This window comes from Delphinus delphis, chromosome 16 (assembly GCF_949987515.2).
Source record: "Delphinus delphis chromosome 16, mDelDel1.2, whole genome shotgun sequence".
NCBI lineage: Eukaryota > Metazoa > Chordata > Mammalia > Artiodactyla > Delphinidae > Delphinus > Delphinus delphis.
In genome coordinates this window covers 80,433,694-80,454,964 of record NC_082698.1, presented here as the reverse complement: position 1 = coordinate 80,454,964, position 21,271 = coordinate 80,433,694, and the positions used below count along the sequence as shown (strand labels likewise).

Below are 21,271 nucleotides of genomic sequence, written 5' to 3'. Positions count from 1 at the left end.
GTGGTAATGTGGGGTTACGTCCTGATAACTAGCTATGCCTTTGCTTTCCACGTTCCTTCTGCAGGAGCCGTCCAGCTTTCACGCTTGCTAAGGCAGTTGGCAGTTCAAGAAACTGAGCTGCTAAGAGAGGCGATGCCATGTTAACACTTGGCCGCATATTCAGGTAAAAGTTTTAATTTTGAATTTCAACAACCAAAAAATGGTTACTTGTTCTCTTTTCCCCACATCGTCTCCTTATTTATCTTTCCTTTCTTCCTTCCTTCGTTCTTTCCTTCCTTCCCTCCTCCCTCCTCCCTCCAAGGCAGAGGGGTTTACTGCAAAGGTCATGGACTTTGGAGTCAGCCACATCTAGGCGTTTACCCCTCCGCCACCACTGGCCACTCTGTGGCCTTGGGCAACTTACTAAACCTCATTCACCCAATTATGTCATGTCTAAAAGAGAGATAATAATACCTACTTGCTGTATAGACTGCTTACGAAGAATATTCTGATAATATACGCAAAGGGCTTACTATGGTACCTGGCACATAACTGGTGCTCAAGAAACTTCGGACTGTCTCTCCTTCCTCCCTCAACCAACCTCTACCAACCTCTACCAACCTCCATGAGCCCGTCAGTGCACGGGGAGAAAGGCAGGAGGCCCAGCCTTCGCGGGTCCCACAACCGGTTAGAACCTGGCTTAGTCAATTTTTCCTAGCCTGTAGGAATAAAAAACTGAATGTACAAACTGTGCGAGAACACTGAAAGTAAACTGGCTTTGGTTGTCAAGTGATTACTTATTGTTTTGTTATCAACAAACACTGACTGACTGCCCACCATGTGTGGCCACACGCTCAGCATCTCGTCCTGATGGCAAAGATTCACAATCTACACATACAAACACCTAAGAGCAAACGTCGTTTTCACCACTGCCCCTCTGTTTTAAATAAAAGGACAGAGTAATCTGCATTGGTTATGTTTTCTTGTTTGAACTAGGATATGAACAAAAACTGGAAATATTTGATCACATGGGAACGTAGAAAATATATACAAATGCAGTATCATTCATTGCAAGGAAATAGTGAGAAATGAATAAATCAGCAGAGAAAAATGTAGTTCCACAAATAATAGGAGAGGTAAATGTCCACACAACGTAATGCATTTCTGATATCATTTTTCTTGAGTGTTCCAAAAACCCACTTTATCAAATGACTCTTAAATATATACTTATTATATGTAATACAATAAATACATATGTGATATATATGTCTGTGTATATAAATACACATAATTTCCTAATATCTCCCCTAAGATGATTTTTGGAAAACAGATCTTACTGTGATAAAACGTAGCAGTCCTATACTAACAAGGATATTGAAGGCTGCAGGCATACCTACATGCATAAATAAATTTCATTTCAGCAGCCTCGAAACGTGCCACGCACGTGACGCAGCCTCAGATGACAGATTCCGCTTCATCGTCCCATAAGAAAATATTGTTTCACTGCAGCTCAAGCCATTTGCCCAGGGAGCCCTGCAGTCGAATTCCCACACTGTTCTAGAAGTTACATTTTCTGACCCCATCGTAATCATCACCTCCTCCGCACCCAGGCCACAGACCCTTGAAATTCTTTCTCTGTGCCCCCCTGGGGCTCAAGATATATTTCCCAGGTTTTCTGAATGTACTCCCCTCTCTTCTAGGCGCTCGGCTGGAAGGACGGCCCCTCCTGTTGCCCAGTGGGTCTGCAGTTCTCCCCAGTGGGATGGACTGCTTTGAACACGCCTCCCAGGAGTACTTCCAGCTGATGCTTTCAGGGGACACACTGGACCTGCCCCACCCTCTCTTGCTGACATCCTGTACAGTCCCTCTAGGTTACGTCCAGTCCTTCCGTGGAGATGCTGGCTCTGGCTCGCTGTCACTCTGCAACGTACCTCCTGCCATCACTCTTGGGACTTCAGTATCCACCGAGATGCTCCTTCCGACATCCTGACCTGATGTCCACCCTCCGATGATCTCACCTTCCACCCGACCGTAACCCTGGACCCGGATTACCCCAAAGTGCTTCCCCTCTTTAAGTATCTGTTCCAAACCTCGTCATCTCCAGCAACCATTTCCTTCACCCTTTCAACTTCAACCATCCTGGTACCCTCCCCAGATCCAGGAAGTCCTCTCCCCAGGTGGTATTTCCACCTCTCTCACACCCTCCCTGCCCTTCTTTCTCAGCTTACATTCCACGGCCAGGCATCAAAATCACTATCACACCCTTGTCCTTGCCTTCACGACATTCACCTGGCTCAACCCCAGCCTTGATTAACTCCACCTCTGCCCTTCACACCTGCACCCATGAAGCTGGATGTGGCTTAGGGAAAATTACGAGCAATCTTAACGGGTCTTCTTTTAAAGTCATGATCACTGATCTCAAGCGCACTCTTCATGCTGGGGATGGACTACTTCCCTACCCCATCCTCCTCCCACGCTCACGCCTTTTCTTTAACGCCCCACCGTGGGTTCCATCCTCCCAGCCCTTCGGATTCCATCACCTGCCACATAGCAAGCCCTCCTCTTCCCTTGGCCTGAAATTCCTCCACACCACTTCGTCGTCACGGAAATGCTTCTGATGCCCGATCTAATCCTCAGCTGGTGGACTAACGCTTAGGCATGTCCACCTTGCCTTTGGTGACCCTGTACCAGCAGGAAGCCAGCACCTACTTAACGTCCCCCCTTGACACCAGCCGTGGTTCCAAGCACTGGGCTATCTACCAGCAACACCCTTTCCCTGGGAGGAAATTATAACAAACTCCAGCAGGGAGAAGTTCAACTTTCCCCCAGTCATGATATGGTGGAAGCATTTTATATCTCCTGGACTGATGGGCCGTCAGAGCTGGAAAGAACTTATAATCACACCGAGGCTTTGATGAAGGAACTGACACTCTGAGAAGCCAAGTCGCGTGTGTGCCCAGTTGAACATCCTGACCTAAAGTGGCGTTTTCTGTGCAACTGGGAAAATGATATGGAACTTTTGCAAGGCTATACAAGTGATTGAAGGCATTAATACCCCAGTTACTTACTGTTTAGTAAACCGAATGAACACCATAGCACAAATTTCAAACAAATACCCGAAAGGTAGAATGTAAAAACAGGAAATGATCAGGTAGAAAGAGAAGTTAAGAGAGTCGTGTGGGTTTGCCCAACTCTACCACTAAGTAGCTGTGAGCCTCGGATGAGAATTCATCTCCGGGAGCCTGATTTCCCCATTAGTTAAAGGGGAGGAAGCGTTGGGATTATGGCCGTTCTGAGGGTAGAGGTCACCTGCACAGGTGAGAGGGCGCTTTGTATGTCATAAAGGATTCCCTGCAATGCCCTTATTTTTGCTCCTATGCTTGGTTCTTCTCTTCTTCGTTTCTAAAGACAGTATTCAAATTGCCTGACTGCTCTTAATGGCAGCTCTCTCCTCCTCATTCATGTTTCTCCACTTTTAGAGAAATAAGCCATCCACCTAGGTCACCTGGGTGACTAACAGAGAACAGACATGGACTGAACAGATAATCAGTTCGCACCTTCCCTTCTTTCTGTGCCCACCTACTCAGATTATGGTTAAATGCGTTTTCCATTCCAACGGATTCCGTTTCTTTTGCAAAGGCTTGAACTTGGTGCCCCTCACACTGTGGACCTTCTAAAGTGCATTATCCGTTTCCTCGACTTAGATTTAAAGCCAACTCTTGAATGGTTTCCTTCAAGGCTCTCTGGTTGGGTAAATGCGAGGGATACCCATGAGCCCAAGAGCAGCTGTGCAGTCCTGCTTCATTACACGCTCGGCAACAAAAAATTGTATTTGTATTCTGGGATGCACAGGCCCAAAGGAGGAGAAGAGAATGTGGCTTCTTTGCCTGTATTCTCGATTTGAACTGGTATCAATCATTCACTACAGTACCATCCAGTGGAAATAGGATGTACCGTGAACCCTGATCAATCTTTTGGGCTACCCAGGATCTGAACCCCTATTCTGTTTGGAAACTACCCACAGTGCCGGAGACCAGCTAACTGTTCACCAAACCTTTTTACTTCTTCTCCTGGGTACTCAGCTAGACAACATTTCTCTTACATTGGGTTGGCCGAAAAGTGCGTTCGGGTTTTTCCATAAGATGTTATGGAACTTCTCGGCCAACGCAATAGTCATGTCAATTCTGGACAACAGAATTTAAGAGCGAATGATGCATCCCAGGTTCAGAACTGGCCCATAACAATCTTTCACGCAATCCTCCACTCTCTGCCAGCTTGACACTGAAGCCCAGGGTGACCCCAAAAGCAGTGCGCTAGGGAACAGGCAGAACTTCTACTGCCCAAGATCCCTGGCAGCGTGGAATGGTACCAGCCCCTCACCCCACCACCTCCTCTCACTGATCGGACTCTATGTGAATGCAAAATAAACATCTATTGTGTCAGCCCCTGAGATCTGGGACTCAACTATTACAGCAACTAGCAGGACAGCAACGAATGTACCCATGCTATAAGTCTCGGCGAGAGAGAGTCGTCACCTCCTGCTACAGGAACTGAAAAGTCAGACCCTCTCTGTCCTCCTCTCCTTTGCATCTAGAGCACATGCGTGCGACCTCAGCATCTTATCCGTCAGACACACCCACACCAGATGCGGACGCATGAGCTAGTGACACAAAGAAGCAGGGCTCGCGTGGAAAGCGTTCTGGAAGGGAAGGGAGGTGGTGGCAGAGGCCATTCATCCTGTTTTGGGGGCAGAAGTGATAACAGCAGTAGCATCCAATATCCAGGGTCATGACGTCAGTGACGTGAGGGCAGTGCTGGGTCCACCAGCCGATGTGCAACCCCTTCACAGGCTCAGCGCCGCCGTGCGATTTCAGGCTCTCGCGTGATAGCCACCACGCCTGCTTCCCCAGCCATCTCGGCGAGTCTGTGCCCCGTGTAGCAGCTTCCAGTAAACCCTTCTCTTGCTTCAGTAGCCAGAGATGATTTCTGTCATTTGCAACTAAAAATTCCTAGGGATACAAATGCATCCCTTTCAGTGAGAGAAAGACGGATGCACGTTCTTGCCCCCCGGCCTTGCGGACGCTTCCTCTAGGGTGTACTGTTCACTTCCTGAGTCAGAGCTGACGTGTGCTGGGAGCAGCTCATCTGTTCACTGGTGGCTTTGGTACGCTTCGGGAGAGAGGCCTAACGCATCTGTATTTTGACTGCCCCAGGCTGTGCTGAAGGAGGCGAAAATTTGACCAAAATAAAGCCTGCTATTTGGGAAGATGGGAAAACGGAAAGAAAAGTGAAGTTCTAAAAATATATCTTGCAGAAATACCCAAAGAGGAAAAAGAAAATAAGATCTTCCCTGGGAATACGGTACTGGATGGTGCAAAGAGATAGAAAACAGATCGGGCTTTTTAGGTCAACTGGTTTCTTCCTGCAACAAAAGCATAATTTAGATTTTGTCAAGGTATATGACCTCTCAATAGCCCTGTGTTCCAAACTCCAGCAGAACTAGATCAAGGAAAAGGTATTGTACAAGAGTGAGGGGCGTCGGGGAAGGCTAGCTGGCTTTTTTTCTCAAGACATCATTCCTGGGCAATCACTTTACACGATCACTGCCTCTGTCTTGCGCCCAACACATCTATGTTGGTCCCCAGCTTCCTTCCATATTTCACCCAGTGGCGTTGCTGGAGTCTGGTATGTTGTTATAAGATTGGCCCCCAGTGACTCGTGCAGTGTGACAGGGCCCCTTTGCTACCACTTGAATCTGAGCTGTATTTGGGATTGGCTGGGGTCGATGAAAGATGGTAGGGGTGACTTGGTGCCTGTCCTGGAGGCTGGGCCATAAGAGGCCTTGCAGTGTTTGTGTTCCCCCCTTTGGAGCCCGGAGACCACCTAGCTGTGAAGATGCCTCATCCCGCCCATTGGAGGCTGAGCGCATGAAGGGGCCAGGGCTGGTAGCCAGCCCTAGACATGAATGGTTAAGTCAAAAAAGAAAACAATTCGTATGAGGTGAGACCAAAACATTCACTGTGGTAGATTAAAAACCCCTACTCTATTGGTGGGAATATAAATTGGTACAGCCACTATGGAAAACTGTATGGAGATTCCTTAAAAAACTAAAAGTAGAGTTACCATATGATCCAGCAATCTCACTCCTGGGCATGTATCCGGACAAAACTATAATTCAAAAATACTTAAGCACCCCAATGTCCACAGCAGCACTGTTCACAACAGCCAAGACATGGAAACAACCTAAATGTCCATCGACAGACGAACGGATAAAGAAGATGTGGTACATATGTACAGTGGAATACTACTCAGCCATAAAAAGGAATGAAATAATGCCTTTGCAGTGACATGGATGCAACTAGAGGTTATCATACTAAGTGAAGTAAGTCAGACAGAGAAAGACAAATACCATATGATATCACTTATATGTGGAATCTAAAATATGGCATGAGTGAACTTACCTATCAAACAGAAACAGACTCACAGACATAGAGAACAGACTTGTGGTTGCCAAGGGGGAGGGGGGAGGGAGAGGGACGGATTAGGAGTTTGGGGTTAGTAGATGCAAACTATTACATAGAGAATGGATGGACAACAAGGTCCTGCTGTATAGCAGAGGGAACTATATTCAATCTCCTGGGATAAAGCATAATGGAAAAGAATATAAAAAAGAATGTATATATGTGTATTACTTAGTCATTTTACTGTACAGAAGAAATTAGCAAAACATTGTAAATCAACTATACGTCAATAAAAAGTTTTTTTAAAAAGAACCCCTGTTGGGCTTCCCTGGTGGCGCAGTGGTTGAGAGTCCGCCTGCCGATGCAGGGGACACGGGTTCATGCCCCGGTCCGGGAAGATCCCACATGCTGTGGAGTGGCTGGGCCCGTAAGCCATGGCCACTGAGCCTGCGCGTCCGGAGCCTGTGCTCCGCAATGGGAGAAGCCACAACAGTGAGAGGCCCGTGTACCACAAAAAAAAAAAAAAAAAAAAAGAACCCCTGTTGGTGATGAGGGGCTGGCTGACTTCTAGAATCTAATTAACTTTGAGCCCCTTCAATTCAAAGATGGGTTAACTTGCGAAAAAAGCTGTAAGCCACATAGAACTTGTGCTATAAGAGTAACTCAGATTTAACTCAGCAAACCTTCAAAGTTCTTCCTTTGAATTTCGGGAAAAACAGGAAGCTGTCAAAATAGGCAATTCTATTGCATTATTGCACCAGAGACACAATTTCCACCACCTTCCGTGGCATTTTCTGGTATTTGTGCAAAATGCCGGGGAAACACCGCCTCTCTTTTCTGTACAATCTGATCATTACTCCCTCAGCCCAAAAACCTTTTCCAAAATAATCTCCCTAAATTAGATTCCTAGAATTTCTAAGGATGCACAAGAATCCTCTTCAGGTAATAGTTTTTAAAAAGTGAAGAAATGGCCAACTGTTCTTGGGTGAAAGGTGTCCTTTAGTCACTGTGAGGTTCTGGATGGCCATGACCTGACTCCTGTTTACCCTTCTAGCATTTTCTGTGACCCCTTCTTCCCAAACCACCTGGAAACCACATCTGGCTCCTTCGTGCCTCTTTGTCATCACACCAGCTGTTCCCTCCTCTGTCGAGCTGACCAGACTCCAGTCCGATTGCAGTGCCCCTTCTCTGGCCCCCAAGCATCCCATGTACAGTCCACCTTCACACTCACCTCGCTGAGCCGTAACTGCCCATCGCGTGTCTGCGTGTCTTGCACGAGGCTCCAAGCTCCTTAAGGTGGGGCCTTCACTTCTGTACTCGAAGCACCTAAGCCTGTGCTTGACACACTAGCAGTGCTGAATAAATGTCTCCCAAGTGAATATTAGACTCATACACCCAACTAGCTACCTGACGTATTCACTTGGATGAATCAAGCGCATTTGAAAGTACCCAAAATGGAGCTGTTGGTTGCATCCTCAAATGCAAACGTGTTGCTCCTCGTTCAGGCTTCCCAGCTTCAGTAAACGCACCCCTGCCCACCAGGCACTCAACCTAGAAAGCGGGGAGCAGCCTGAGCACTCCGGCTTCCCTCACCCCAACACGTGGGCCCGTCCACCGCCGAGCCTCCTAGCACGTCTGTGCCTCCAGCATCTTCTCCTGCTGGGGTGACTACAGGACACTCCTAAGCGGTCCCCCCTTTTTTGCTTTCGTCCCCTCTGGCACCCTCTCCGCACGGCTACCAGAACGAGCTCTTCAGGTGCAAACTAGGTCAGTCATCCCCCTTTCCAGAACCCTCCATAGCTCCCCACTGTGCACAGAAGAAAAATGCAGCCCTTTCCCCTGGCCAGGAGGTCCCCATGACCCGGCCTCCCACCCTCTCTGGTCAAGTCATTCCTCCCCAGTTGCTCCCGACTCAGACATTCAGCAGTTCCCAGTTCTGGGCCTAGAACATTCTTCTTCCTGTTCTCCTCAGGATCCTTCCCTGACGATCCCATCTCATGTACCACTTCCTCACCCTCTGCAGTGATTTCGGTCACAGACCCTTATTCACCTCCTTATACCTTTTCTGCAAGCTGTGACTGCCTTGCTCATTTGTCTACTTGTTCATTTTCCACGTCACGAGGGTAACACTCAAGGTCACGTGCCCACTGCATCCCCAGCATTAGAACATTGCCTGACACAGAGGGAGGGCTGTATTGGAGAAAGGCGTGCATGAATCAAGGATAAACAAAGAACCCAGGAGACGGGCCCATGAGTACATCTGTGACGCTGATCCTTGCGTGATCGCGACACAACTGCAGCGTCTGATTCATGGAAAAAACAGAGTCACACTTCCAAGATTCAGGCCAACTCAGTCACCACAGGGCAGTAAGCATTCGTGTAGTGCCTGCTCGTACGTGATCTCATTTAAATCACACAACGACTTTATGAGGCAGCCATTCTTATTATCATTTTACAGATGATAAAAAAAAAAAAAAAGCTAAGAGACACTAAATGACTCACCCACAATAGACCATGACACTCGTAACCCAAGGAACCAGGTTCCATATGGTCCACACCCGCTTATTGCTTCTGAGTTTTTCCCAGAAGGAATGAAACCGAAACCCTGACTTGCGCCTCTGAAGGTTTACACCAGACGTTTCACCTTATTATTACCTCAGATGACTGGGGTTTAGTTATATCCAAATACATGGAACAAAGTGATTGTAGCAAGTTCCCCAATTCTCATCCGGTAGGACAGGCGCTCCACTCTTCCTTTTTAAGGGTGATTTCTTATTAAGCTTCGCATGGTAATTAACTCAAATGACTGACTGCCGACAACTTCGACAATAAAGAGATTCTTACCTCGGAATTCCAGTCCCCGAAGTTGAAAGGTGACAAGGCCATTGCCAATTTCAATCAGGTGAACGAAAGCATTGAGGTAGTCTGAAGCCAGTATAAAGCAATCTCCAGAGCTGCAGTTACCCCATCGGCCAAGGACGAGGTCTCCACAGAGGGACTCCTGGAGGGCCCTCGTCAAGTGTTCGTAAAAGATGGAATTGAGGTTGTTGCCATCGCTCCCTGAAGACAGGACGAGAAATAACAGGCCCAGTGAGTCTGACTCCAACGTGCTTGACCTGGGAGACAGGGAGCTGTCTGTTGATTAGGGGTGAATCAGATCTTCAGACACTTCGCCCGTCAAGGTGGTGACACCCTCCTATTTCTTCCCGCTATACTCTTTCTGGTCAATGTCATCTGCACAAATGGATTGAGTTCCTGTCTAAACGAGACACCTGACAAATTCCTACCTCCAGCTGAGATCTCTGGCCTGGGCCCTCGACCCATCTACTTCCTCGTGGACCTAACATCTCTTGTATGTTTCAGATGCTTCCCCCTGCAGTGGTCCAGGTCAGGTCCCCACGTCCGCTTCCACCTCGGCCAACGGCACCACCATCCCGTCGGCCACAACCCAGGGATCTTTCTTCCCACTCCTTCCCACCCAAGCCTCTCAATTTCACTTTCTTCAAGTATTGTTTTGCATCTTCCTACTTTCCTCCATTCCCATGACCACTGCCCTATTCCAAGCTCCACGATTTCTCAAGGAGGTGACCACAGTGGCCATGTGACTCACCTACGCATCTCCACTGGGACCTGCTCGCTCACCGATTCTCTACCTCAAAGCCAGAACAAGCTTTCCAGACGGAAAAGGGGAAGGTGCCGTCCAGGACCCCCCAGCCCAGGATTCAAAGTGGTTTCTCAGGGCTCTTAAGATAGAGACGACTTTATAACATCGCCTGTAATAGGGTCCCATAAGTTATCCTTCATAGGAAGCAGCTAGGACAGCCCTGATCAACCCAGCGTGGACGGTCACACCAGGGGCGCCGTGCGGTCTGCTCCCCACTTCACTCTCCATCCTCACCTCCCACTAACCCCTTCCTCATCCTTCATGCTCAGCAACACAGAACTTCTCTCGGTTGAGTGACTCCCAGGCCCCCCCCACCCCAGGCCTTTGCAGACACTGATCTTTCCGCCTGGGTTTTCCTTCCATTCCTCTCTGGCTTATTACCGCTATGATTCTTCAGACCTCCACTCGACGGCCACCTCAGGGAAGCCTTCACTGACCACCTCGCCAGGCCAAGTCCCCTGTTACAGGCTGTCAGGACTGTGACCCTCTGCTTTGAAGCACTTGTCACAGTTGGAATTTGACTTCTGTTTCTTCGTGTGTATATGTATGTATGGTTATTTGGTTAACATTCCATTTCTCCAATGCACCCAACAGTGAAGGAAGACTGAATATGCTTATTTTTGTATCCCAATACTGGCAGAATTCCTAACACGTAGTAGAGAATCACTAACTATCTGTTGAATAATAGATAACACCATAGATGATACAGCTTCATTAAGAGAAATTTTGCCTCTGAGAACATTCCCATTGAGTGACTCCAGGGTTTCACTGAGATATAATTTACAGATAATAAACTGTGTGTGTGTGTGTGTGTGTGTGTGTGTGTGTGTACACACACACACATATATATACATACATACATATATTCTACAATATAAATAATTATTGCTAGTATTATATATTATATACAGAAAATAAACAGTATATATATACATACATTCAACAATATTCATAACCATTTCTAGTATTATATATTATATACAAATCTATATATAATATTATATATTATACACAAATCTAAATATATTACATACAAACCTATATTTTATATATTATATACATAGATATAAATTATTATTTTTATTTATTTATTTTTTGCGGTACGCGGGCCTCTCACTGTTGTAGCTTCTCCCATTGTGGGGCACAGGCTCTGGACGCGCAGGCTCAGCGGCCATGGCTCACGGGCCCAGCCGCTCCGCGGCATGTGGGATCTTCCCGGACCGGGGCACGAGCCCGTGTCCCCTGCATCGGCAGGCGGACTCTCAACCACTGCGCCACCAGGGAAGCCCCCTAAATTATTCTATATTGAGGCAATTTATTGTTTTTAAGTTATATATGTATATCAAACTCAGACTTATTGAGGAATAACTTATAGAGAGTAAAATTCACACTTTTTAGTGTCCAATCCTATGAGTCTTGACATATGCTTCTAGTCACGTAACCCCCACTTAGAATGATGCATTGGTGTTTCATCCATACTGTGGTATACAGCAGCAGTCTGTTCTGTTTCTTCTGTATGCAGCTACTACAGTTTGCTTATCCATGCAACAGCTCAAGGACCTTTGCGTTGTTTCCAGTGTTGGTGATGAGTAAAGCCACTCACAACACTCATGAAGAGAAGTTTATGTGAACACGTTTTCATTGCGCTTGAGTCAACCCCTAGGAGTGGCACTGCTGTTCTCCAAAGTGGCTGGACTGTTCTGCAGCCCCGTCACAGGGACTGAGAATTCTAGCTGTTCCGCATCCTGGCCAGGACTTGGTATTGTCAACTGTTGCTTGTTTGTTTAACCTGAGCCATTCGAATCGGGTGGGTCAGGACCCCAAGAAGGAGGAAGGATACAGCAAAGGAGATGGAGTGACGGATTGCCCTGCTTCCCAGTGGAAGGCTAGTGTGTTTCAGGGGTGTGAAACTGGGGCTTTGTAGTGCATTTCTTGTCATCTCCTTGCTGGGCCCAGACTCCTTTTATTTCCTCTGTCAGATCTCTCACGATGAAGGATAGAACCTTTTCTGAGAAGAATGGGTAAACTGGGAAGTCCTCCTGGTCTGTGGTCTTGGGGGTGTTAGAAGTGCTGGGAGGGGCAGGGAGGAAAGCTTGCCATCAGTGCTTTTATTTTAAGAGCATCTTTTCTTTGGGGAGTAGATTCTGGCTCTGGAAAGTCAGAGGAGCATGGAGTTGCCCCAAAGAGAAAAGGCCTAAGGCAAAGCTCAAGGACCCCTTCCAGCTATTGGAGTAGCGACAGAAGTTCAGGAAAGTTCGAGATAAAGCCTAGAGATCTGAACGGAGCTTCCCTGCTCTGTACCCTTGGGAACCAGAGCATGACTGGAGGTGCAGGAAGGTGCAGAGTGGCCCCAAGTGCATCCGCATAAGGAAGATCACTGATCCACCGCTAAGAAATCTACAAAATAACACTATCAAACTACGGATACCATTGCTAGGCATTCATGCCAGTTAAAAGCTGCATTGAAATTAGTGCATTTACAACCTAATCGTGATGAACGGAAATAACTGAACTGTCCTATGGACTGAGTCAGGTCATGCTGTCTCATAAAGTATCAGTATGCTTAACTTTCTATGCAGATGAAGCCTTCCTGACCTGCCATGCTTTTCATTTTCTATGATGAACCAGCATGCATCCTGAGACACTAATGAGAGATTACTTTGAGTCTCTAGCACTTTTAAAGGAAAGGCTTGAATGAGAGAATTAACTTTTGCTTAATTGTTCAAACCGTTTGACATTCGAATAAAACAAAAGAATTTACACCACTAAAAGTGGAGAGCTTAGAACACCATGACCACGCATCTGTATAATTAGATTAAAATGAGACAAAATTACGAACAACTAAAGGTGCAACGCACTATGAAACTGTCCGTATGCCTAATATCAATGGCCCTGCAAAGTTACAGAGTCCCACAGATCCACGTTAGAGATACTTATACCCCAACCCATGCCCCCTGAAAGTTGGGCTGACGTAAAGTTAAACAAAAGATAAACCTGCCTCTTCAGGTATTTTCAAGTTCCAAATTATGATTTCAAACTAATTCTGTATACGCAATTCAAACATAGCTAATAAGCATGACACAATTCTTCCTAGACACCATTTTTGGCCCAAGGGAGAGAGAGAGTGAGGTGGATAAAAATACAGAATAGTTGAAATTTGCATACTGATATGAGGAAAAAAGAGGTCGGATGGTTAAAAGTGAAATAGATTACCGGAAGAAAAAAGTACTTTTCTGGCAGGTAAATCTTTCCATAGCTTAATGTGGTACAAAGTTTCTGAAGACTTCTGGATCCTGGATCCTGGAATTGCTTGCCTTTAAGGACATCATAACACTGACATTTTTCAAAAAAAATTTTTGCCGGAAGACTAATACCAAGGTTTATTGTCCATATTCGACGTTTAGCATACACAAACTAAAATGCATTAACAGGGTCATTCAATACTGAAAAGATATCTAATCATTTCTAAATAAGGGAGGAATGCATTTCTAAACCAAATCAGGAGACTTGATCAGTTCTATCTGCACAGTTTTATTTTTACCATCAGCATGCATTGTCTCCACAATGATTAAAAAATAGTGAGTACTTAATTCCCCTTTTTGGATTGAAGGAATCCACCTACGCAACAAAGTAAATAAATAAAAAGAGAGAAGGAAGATATCCTCTTACCTGGATCCTTTTCAATCTGGACCACCAGTCTTGTGTTGGAATTATCCACGCGTCTTGTACTAGAAGGGGGCCACAAAAGGGGAAGAGGTCCTGATTAGATCCCTCCAAATGATAGTTGGCTCACAGAATCAGCTGTGTGAGTGGGAAATGCAGGGGAGATGGAGCTCACATATTAGGGTGTTTGCTCCACTTCGACAAGGCTGTCGGGAGAAGGAGGGGTTGGAAGGGAGGGAAAAATACAGAAAACACACAGAGGGAAGAGATAACTAGCACTTAGGATATGGGAGATTGGCCTTCAATCTTATCAGTTTTGAGCACCCGGTCCACAAAATGAAAGCAAGCATTTGAACGGCCAATGGACTGTCACTCACCTTCAGAACTTCAGAGCAGTGCACACATAGCTACCTTTCTTTTCAAATTGATTCCAGAAAATTCGTGATTAGTAGTCTATGTCTCCACCACTTGCTTTCAAGAGTTGGGCCCATTCTTACAGACCCTTCTTAGGCTGAACCACAAGAATAAAAACAGCTCTCACAAGCTTAGGAAAAGCTGGATGGCCTGTAGCCATGGTAACCAGTGGCCGCCAGGACCAGTTTTAAACCTTTTCAGTTATGACAACCCACCTCAACTTACAGCTTTGGTAAGCAAGCCAGCCAGCCCATGGTGGCCCCTTGCTTTTGAAAGTCAGCTGGTGAGGGACAGACTCAGTCCAGACCTCTCAGGGGTCAACAGTCACTCCCCAAGTGACTGCCCTGCAGAGGGTATCAGCCCATGTATGTCTGTAAAATTCACCGGCCCTTGACCTTCAGATGTCCCGAAAACCCTTTATCAGTGCAACAGTCTGCTCTGCTCGGAGGGACTGTGCCGGACCAGCTTTGACTTATTTCAGACATTGAGTGGTGGTCTCGTCATCCTTTGAAGGACGAAATGTGAAACTGACGTCAACCACATGAAGTTGATGATATTCAACTGTTTATGACCTGCAAAAACGGCCATTTCATATGGCTAAACCATACAAGTTTGAACATAATGAGGGTCCGATCTTTACCACGTCTGGCCCCTGACTTTGCCATCCCTCTGCCCTTTGCTTTCTGTGCTCCAGCCACCCTGGCTTTCTTTTTCCGCACCTTCAACATGCCCTGACCTCCTTCTCCCTCCCTCCCTCCCCTGCATCCTTTACACTGTCGTGTCCTCTGTGTGGAAGACTTCCTTTCCAGCTCCACCCACTTTTCCTTGTTGACTCCTCTAAACTTTCCCGTCCAGCTAAGAATCACCTTCTCAGGGAAGCCTTCCTGGCACCCGCTTTGGGTGAGATTCACGTGTGCTGTGCACTTTCATACCTCTCCTTCGGAGCACGTGTCACAGTTACTATAACTACTAAGGCTGACCGTTACCACTTACGTAGCACTTACTCATGTAAGCACTTCACGTGTATGAACTCACTGCATCTTCACAACCACCTTCTTAGGTGAATATACCTGTTCTCACAGAGCAAGAACCTGAGGCACCGTGGATTAAATGTCCAAAGTCACAGAGCTCGTGAGTGGTCTAGCCGAGATCTGGACCCAGGTGGGCGGCCTCTGGAGCCTTCACTCTACGTCATACTCATCTTTGCGTGTGTCAACTAAAAAAATATATATATTCACAACCTAAAAGTTGAAAGTTATGTTTTATTTGGGGGGAATTTCTAGGAATTCAAGCCAGGGAGGCAGCATCTCAAGTAAACCTGATAGACTGCTCCGAGGAGGCGAGGGGGTAGCCGGGATATATAGAAGTTTTGCAACAAAGGGCAGGGAGTCTGAACTTTAAAGAAAACCAGATACCTCAAGTTAAGGAATTTAGCGCTTTTCTGTGCATGGGCAGATGCTAGAGTCTGGGCTCACTGATATCATTCCTTTGATGTGTACCTCAGCTATCTCGGGCCAGTATCCTGTGTTTTCACATCCTGAGTTTCCTCAGGGCTCACTGTAGGGAAAGCCTGCAGTCTGATGGCTGCTAGGTGGCAGGTATTCTTTTCCTTCCTGAGTTCCCTCAGGGTTCACCAGCTCACCATCAATTGCTGATGACTGTGACATCCTTTGTTTACTGACATGGCAGGAAATATTCCATTTCCTTTTCTTTTTTTTTTTTTAAGAATATTGCATTTATTAATTTGAAAAGTAGGCCCAAATACGCAGCAATATTCCATTTCTCACATGATAATTTGATTACTTCTGCCTCTTACATCAGACCCTAAGGACCGTGAGGTACCATTTTGCTGACATCTGGCACGCAGCAGTCACTCCATTTGTTGACAAAATAAATGAATAGTCAAAGATAATACTGCTTCTGAAGTGTTTTTCTCTGATAACACCTGCTAAGAAAAACCGAGACTGCTTCTAGATAACATTTCAATGTGATTGTTGACATACTGAGTGTGATTAACTAAATGACGAGCACTTTTTAGTGCTTAGTCGTGAACTTGTCTCTTGGGAATCAGAGCAGATTAAAAAGATGCTTAGATGCATCTGTATTTTAAATAAATAAGAAAGTTTGTCTTCAGAAAAAAAAAAGTATTCTCATTTCCTCCTATGTCTCAGATATTTGAGAACCATCTAGGCAGGATCCTATTTGAGTTTTGTAAAACAGACTCTACAGATGGGTTGGAAAGGAGGAATATTCTGTTACAGCTCAAAAAGGCCACTAACCCCAGCACCATGTTCTATTACTGCTTCAGTTTCCTTGCAAATACCCTCAGACGGGCTTGGAAAATAAAAGAGCCTGGGGTGGCAGAAAATAAAGCAAACAACAAAATTCTTTCTAATGAAGGCTGGAACGCCATGTCGGCATAGTTAGTCCCCAAATGGAATTTTAATTTCTCCTTAAGACCCAGGACAAATGGAATTTTCAGCAGCAGAATAAACAATTTTTAAAGAGGGACTGCGCCAAAAGAAAGCCATTTACCAAACTCCTTACGGAATTAAAACACCTTCTAAAGCTATGTTAACTGGAAGGCTATCTTTGCAAAAGGCTTTGGCTGCAGAGTGCTAAATTCTGATCAGCGGTAACTAAGCTATGCTGCCTGTGTGCCCCAGGGCCTCTGGCTCGCCACCAGACTCTCTAAGAAGGCCAACTGTCAACCACACTGGGTATTCTGAGCTTATCTCCAGTGCTTTCCTCCTGTAAATTTGGTGCTTACCACTCAGAGGTGCTAATTAGCTCAGTAATTGGATTTCTGCCTTCACGCTCCTATTGCATGAACATCAGTTCTGCTGCTCAGGGAGAAGCAGCGGGCTCCCGACTCATTCCACAATCTCAGGAGAAGTACAGAATGCTGGTGTGGCCAGGTGGGCGTCTGCGGTGTGTGCTCTCAGCCCCTGCCTGGCAAAGCCAAGGCTCATTGCTAGGCCACGCTGTCCTGAGCGCCACAGGCCGAGAGTCCAGTAATATCATTGGTCTTCCCAGAGAAACTGACTTACTCAAAGCATCCCTTTCTTATGATAATACGGCAGGGCTGGTTCCCTCCCTTCAAGCTTTGCCTCCCTCATCTAAGTCCAGCACCTTCTCTCTTATGTGGCCTCATCTGAGGAGCTTAAATAATTTAACAGTAATTTACTTAATTCTACTGCTTCAGGTTCCAGTTTCTCAGCACAGACACAGACAATTTATGGGAGAAGTATTCCCATTTCTGATGGGGAAGTGTGACTGGCTGGAAAGCCTGTTGATACGGCAAAGCCAGGATGGATGGACTGTAGTTCTGGGAGGGGGACCACAGACTGAACCCGCCCGCCCTGGCCAGGCACCCGAGTAGCCACTGGCATGAGTTCTCTTACAACAGGAAGTCCTGGTGAGGAACTCGGAACTAACAAGCCACCACCAACCAGGAGAATTCAGGAAAGGTCAAAAGGAGAGAGGAGACTCCAGTCCATATGTCCTACCAACCTCACAGAATCCTCCTCGCTGGAATCCATCTTGGCTGAGCGATGCACGGGCCACCAGGAAGGACCCTGAGTCAGAATGATTGGCCAGAGACAACCCGGAAACTAACCCCATCACCATAAAGCCCGAGACTGCGAGCCACGTGGCAGAGCAGTCCTCCTGGGTCCCCTTGCGCTGCTGCTCTGCGCCCGGGCGCCCCTTCCCAATAAGGTCTCTTGCTTTGTCAGCATGTCTGTCTCCTCAGACACATTTCTGAGTGTTAGACAAGAGCCCACTCGCTGGCCCTGGAAGGGGTCCCCCTTCCTGCAGCAGTTCTCTTCATGCTGCAGGCAGCATTAGAGAAATCTGGACATCGAGAAGGCAGCCAGACACTAAAGAAGGACACTGTCACCTTTTAAGTTGAATATATACACAAGTTTCATCCGGGTTGGTATTTTTTGATGATTTTTCCATCTATATTCATAAGGGATATTGGTCTAAGGTTTTCTTTGCTTGTGATGACTCTGTCTGCCTTTGGTATCAGGGTAATACTGGACCCACAGAATGATTTAGGAACTATTCCTTCCTCTACTCTTTTTTGGGAGATTTGAGAAGGACTGATGTGAATTCTTCTTTAAACATTTTACAGGCTTCCCTGGTGGCGCAGTGGTTGAGAGTCTGCCTGCCGATGCAGGGGACACGGGTTCGTGCCCCGGTCCGGGAGGATCCCACACACTGCAGAGCGGCTGGGCCCGTGAGCCATGGCCGCTGAGCCTGCGCGTCCGGAGCCTGTGCTCCGCAACGGGAGAGGCCACAACAGTAAGAGGCCCACGTAACGCAATAAATAAATAAATAAATAAATAAAATAAACATTTTACAGAATTCCAGAGGGAAGCCAACTCATCCTGGGCTTTTCTTTGTTAGGAGTTTTTTGATTACCAATTAATTCCCTTTACTTGTTATAGGTCTATTCAGATTTTCCATTTCTTTTTCAGTCAGTTTTGGTAGGGTGTGTGTTTCTATGAATTCCTCCAGTTCAGCTAGGTTATCTAATTTGTTGGTACATGGTAGTTCATAGAATTCTCTTTCAATTATGTAATGTTGGTAGTAATGTCCCCACTTCTGTGATTTAGTAATTTGAGTCTTCTTTTTTTCTTGGTCATTCTTGGTAAAGGCCTCTCAATTTTGTCAATCTTTTCAAAGAATCAACTTTTGGTGTAATTTATTATTTCTATTGATTTTCTATTATCTATTTCATTTCTCTCCATTTTAATCTTTACTATTTCCATCTGTCTGCTTGCTTTGGTTTAGTTTGCTCTTCTTTTTCTAGTTCCTTAACATGGAAGACTAATTTATTGATGTGAGATTTTTCTTATTTTTTAATTTAGGCATTTACAGCTATGAATTTCCCTCTGAGCACTGCTTTAGCTACATACCGTAAGTTTTAATATATTATGTTTTCATTTTCATTCATCACAAAATATTTTTTATTTTCTCTTGTGATTTGTTTTTTGACCCATTGGTTAAGTAGCTTTACTTTACACTTCTTTGGGAACTTTCCAGATTTCATCTTGCTGTTAATTTCCGATTTCATTCCATTGTAGCTGAAGAACATATGTGGCATGATTTCAATCCTTTTAAATTTATTGAGGTTTGTTTTATGGCCTAACACATGGTTTATTCTGGAGAATTGTCCATGTGCATTTGACAAGAACGTCTTTTTAAAAACGTTTGCTTTGTAAAATACTCTATTAAAAGGATGAAAAGACCAGGTACAGACTGAGAGAAAATATTTGCAAACCGCATATCCAACAAAGTGCTAGTATCTAGAATATATAAAAAACCCTCAAAACTCAGCAGTAAGAAAACCAAACCAAAACAAACAAAAAACCCACAAAGAATCCAATTAGAAAGTGAGCAAAGATGTGAACAAACAATTCCCTGAGGAGGACATACTGATGGCAAATAAGCTCAGAAAAAGATGTTCAATGTCATAAGTCATTAGGGAGATGAAGATTAAAACCACAGTGAGATATCACTATACACCCATTAGAATGGCTAAAGTATAAAATAGTGAAAACATCAATATACTTGCAAGGATATGGAGAGACTAGACCCTTACGCGTTGCTGGTGGGGATGTAAAATGGTGTCGCTCCTCTGAAAAAAGTTTGGCAGTTTCTTTAAAAAAACTACCATGGGACCCAGCAATTATATTCCTGGGCAATTATGCCAGAGAAGTGAAGACTTATGTTCACCCAAAACCCACAGACAAATGTCCCTGGCAGCTTTATTCATAATAGCCCCAAAACTGGAAGCAACCCAGATGTCCCTTAGTGGGCGAGTTGTTAAACAGACTGTGGTTTCCATACTATGGGATACTGCTTAGCAATTAGAAGGGGCAAACTGCCGACATACAACAACCTGGAAGAATCTTCACTGAACTACAGTGAGTGAAAACAGCCAATCCCACGAGGTTTAAACACTATATGATTCCGTTTATATAAAACTCTTGCAATGACAAAATTATAGAGTTGGAGAACCCATTAGTGGTTGACAGGAGGTAAGAAGGAGGGAGGGGCAGAAAGGAAGAGTGTGTAACTATCTAAGGGCAGCAGGAGAGGTCTCTGTGGGGATGGACTTGGTCTGTATCTTGACTGGACCAACATCAATATCCTGGTGATCGTTTTACAAGACGTTAACACATGTAAATTGGATAAAGAGTACATGGGGAGATCTCTTTTTATTCTTTCTTTCAACTCCATGTGAATCTATACTTAGCTTTTAAAAAAAAAGTTTAATTAAGAAAATCTCCATAGCTAATAGCAGGCCTGAATTCCGTGACTACAATGCATTCATGTGAGATTCTCATCTCTCACCCTAACTTGCTTGCGTCACAAATTAGGATCACTTCTCCCATTTCAGTCAGAAAAATCCAAGACTCTCCAGCACTCCAAATACAGGAGAAGAAGTCCAACTATTCATTCACTGGGAAGTCATAAATATTTAGGGGGTGAAAAGTGTTTCTTCTCTTTCTGCAAATGCAACTATAAAAACAGTAATAAAAAAATCTAGCTGCATGTGGTTGGGCAAAGAGTCAGCCAGATGGGGAACTGAAAAGATGGAGATGCAGAGGACTGTAGCAGATTCGTAAGGATTAAATGACCAGGGGGGGCTTCCCTGGTGGCGCAGTGGTTGAGAGTCCGCCTGCCGATGCAGGGTACACGGGTTCGTGCCCCGGTCTGGGAGGATCCCACATGCTGCAGAGCGGCTGGGCCCATGAGCCATGGCCGCTGAGCCTGCGCATCTGGAGCCTGTGCTCCGCAATGGGAGAGGCCACAACAGGGAGAGGCCCGTACCAAAAAATAAATAAATAAATAAAGAGAATTAGAGTGATTTGCTGTAAAACCTAGAGCAGCATTTATAAAACGGATTTGACAGTGTTTTATTTAGAGTTCCGGGTGTTATTTCTCCTGGGGATGAAGACACATTTATTTTTTCATTAGTTACCACTGGTACGCACAGAATTTGGATCAAGATGAGCACACAGCAAAAAGAAACGTCAACCCTTGGCAATGGGGCTGCAGGATTTTGCAGTGACAT

The 21,271-nt window shown here is 45.5% G+C and overlaps 1 protein-coding gene across 2 annotated transcripts in view; it reads right to left on the bottom strand.

Moving 5' to 3' along the window:
• PCNX2 (pecanex 2) overlaps positions 1-21,271 on the bottom strand; it is a 274,216-nt gene that overhangs the window by 45,870 nt on the left and 207,075 nt on the right. For both annotated transcript variants that reach the window (XM_060035057.1, XM_060035058.1), the window contains 2 exons: positions 13,774-13,832; positions 9,285-9,500 (listed from right to left, as the gene is read on the bottom strand). In XM_060035057.1, the coding sequence (XP_059891040.1) occupies positions 9,285-9,500; positions 13,774-13,832 (275 nt within the window). The remainder of the gene's footprint in view (positions 1-9,284; positions 9,501-13,773; positions 13,833-21,271) is intronic.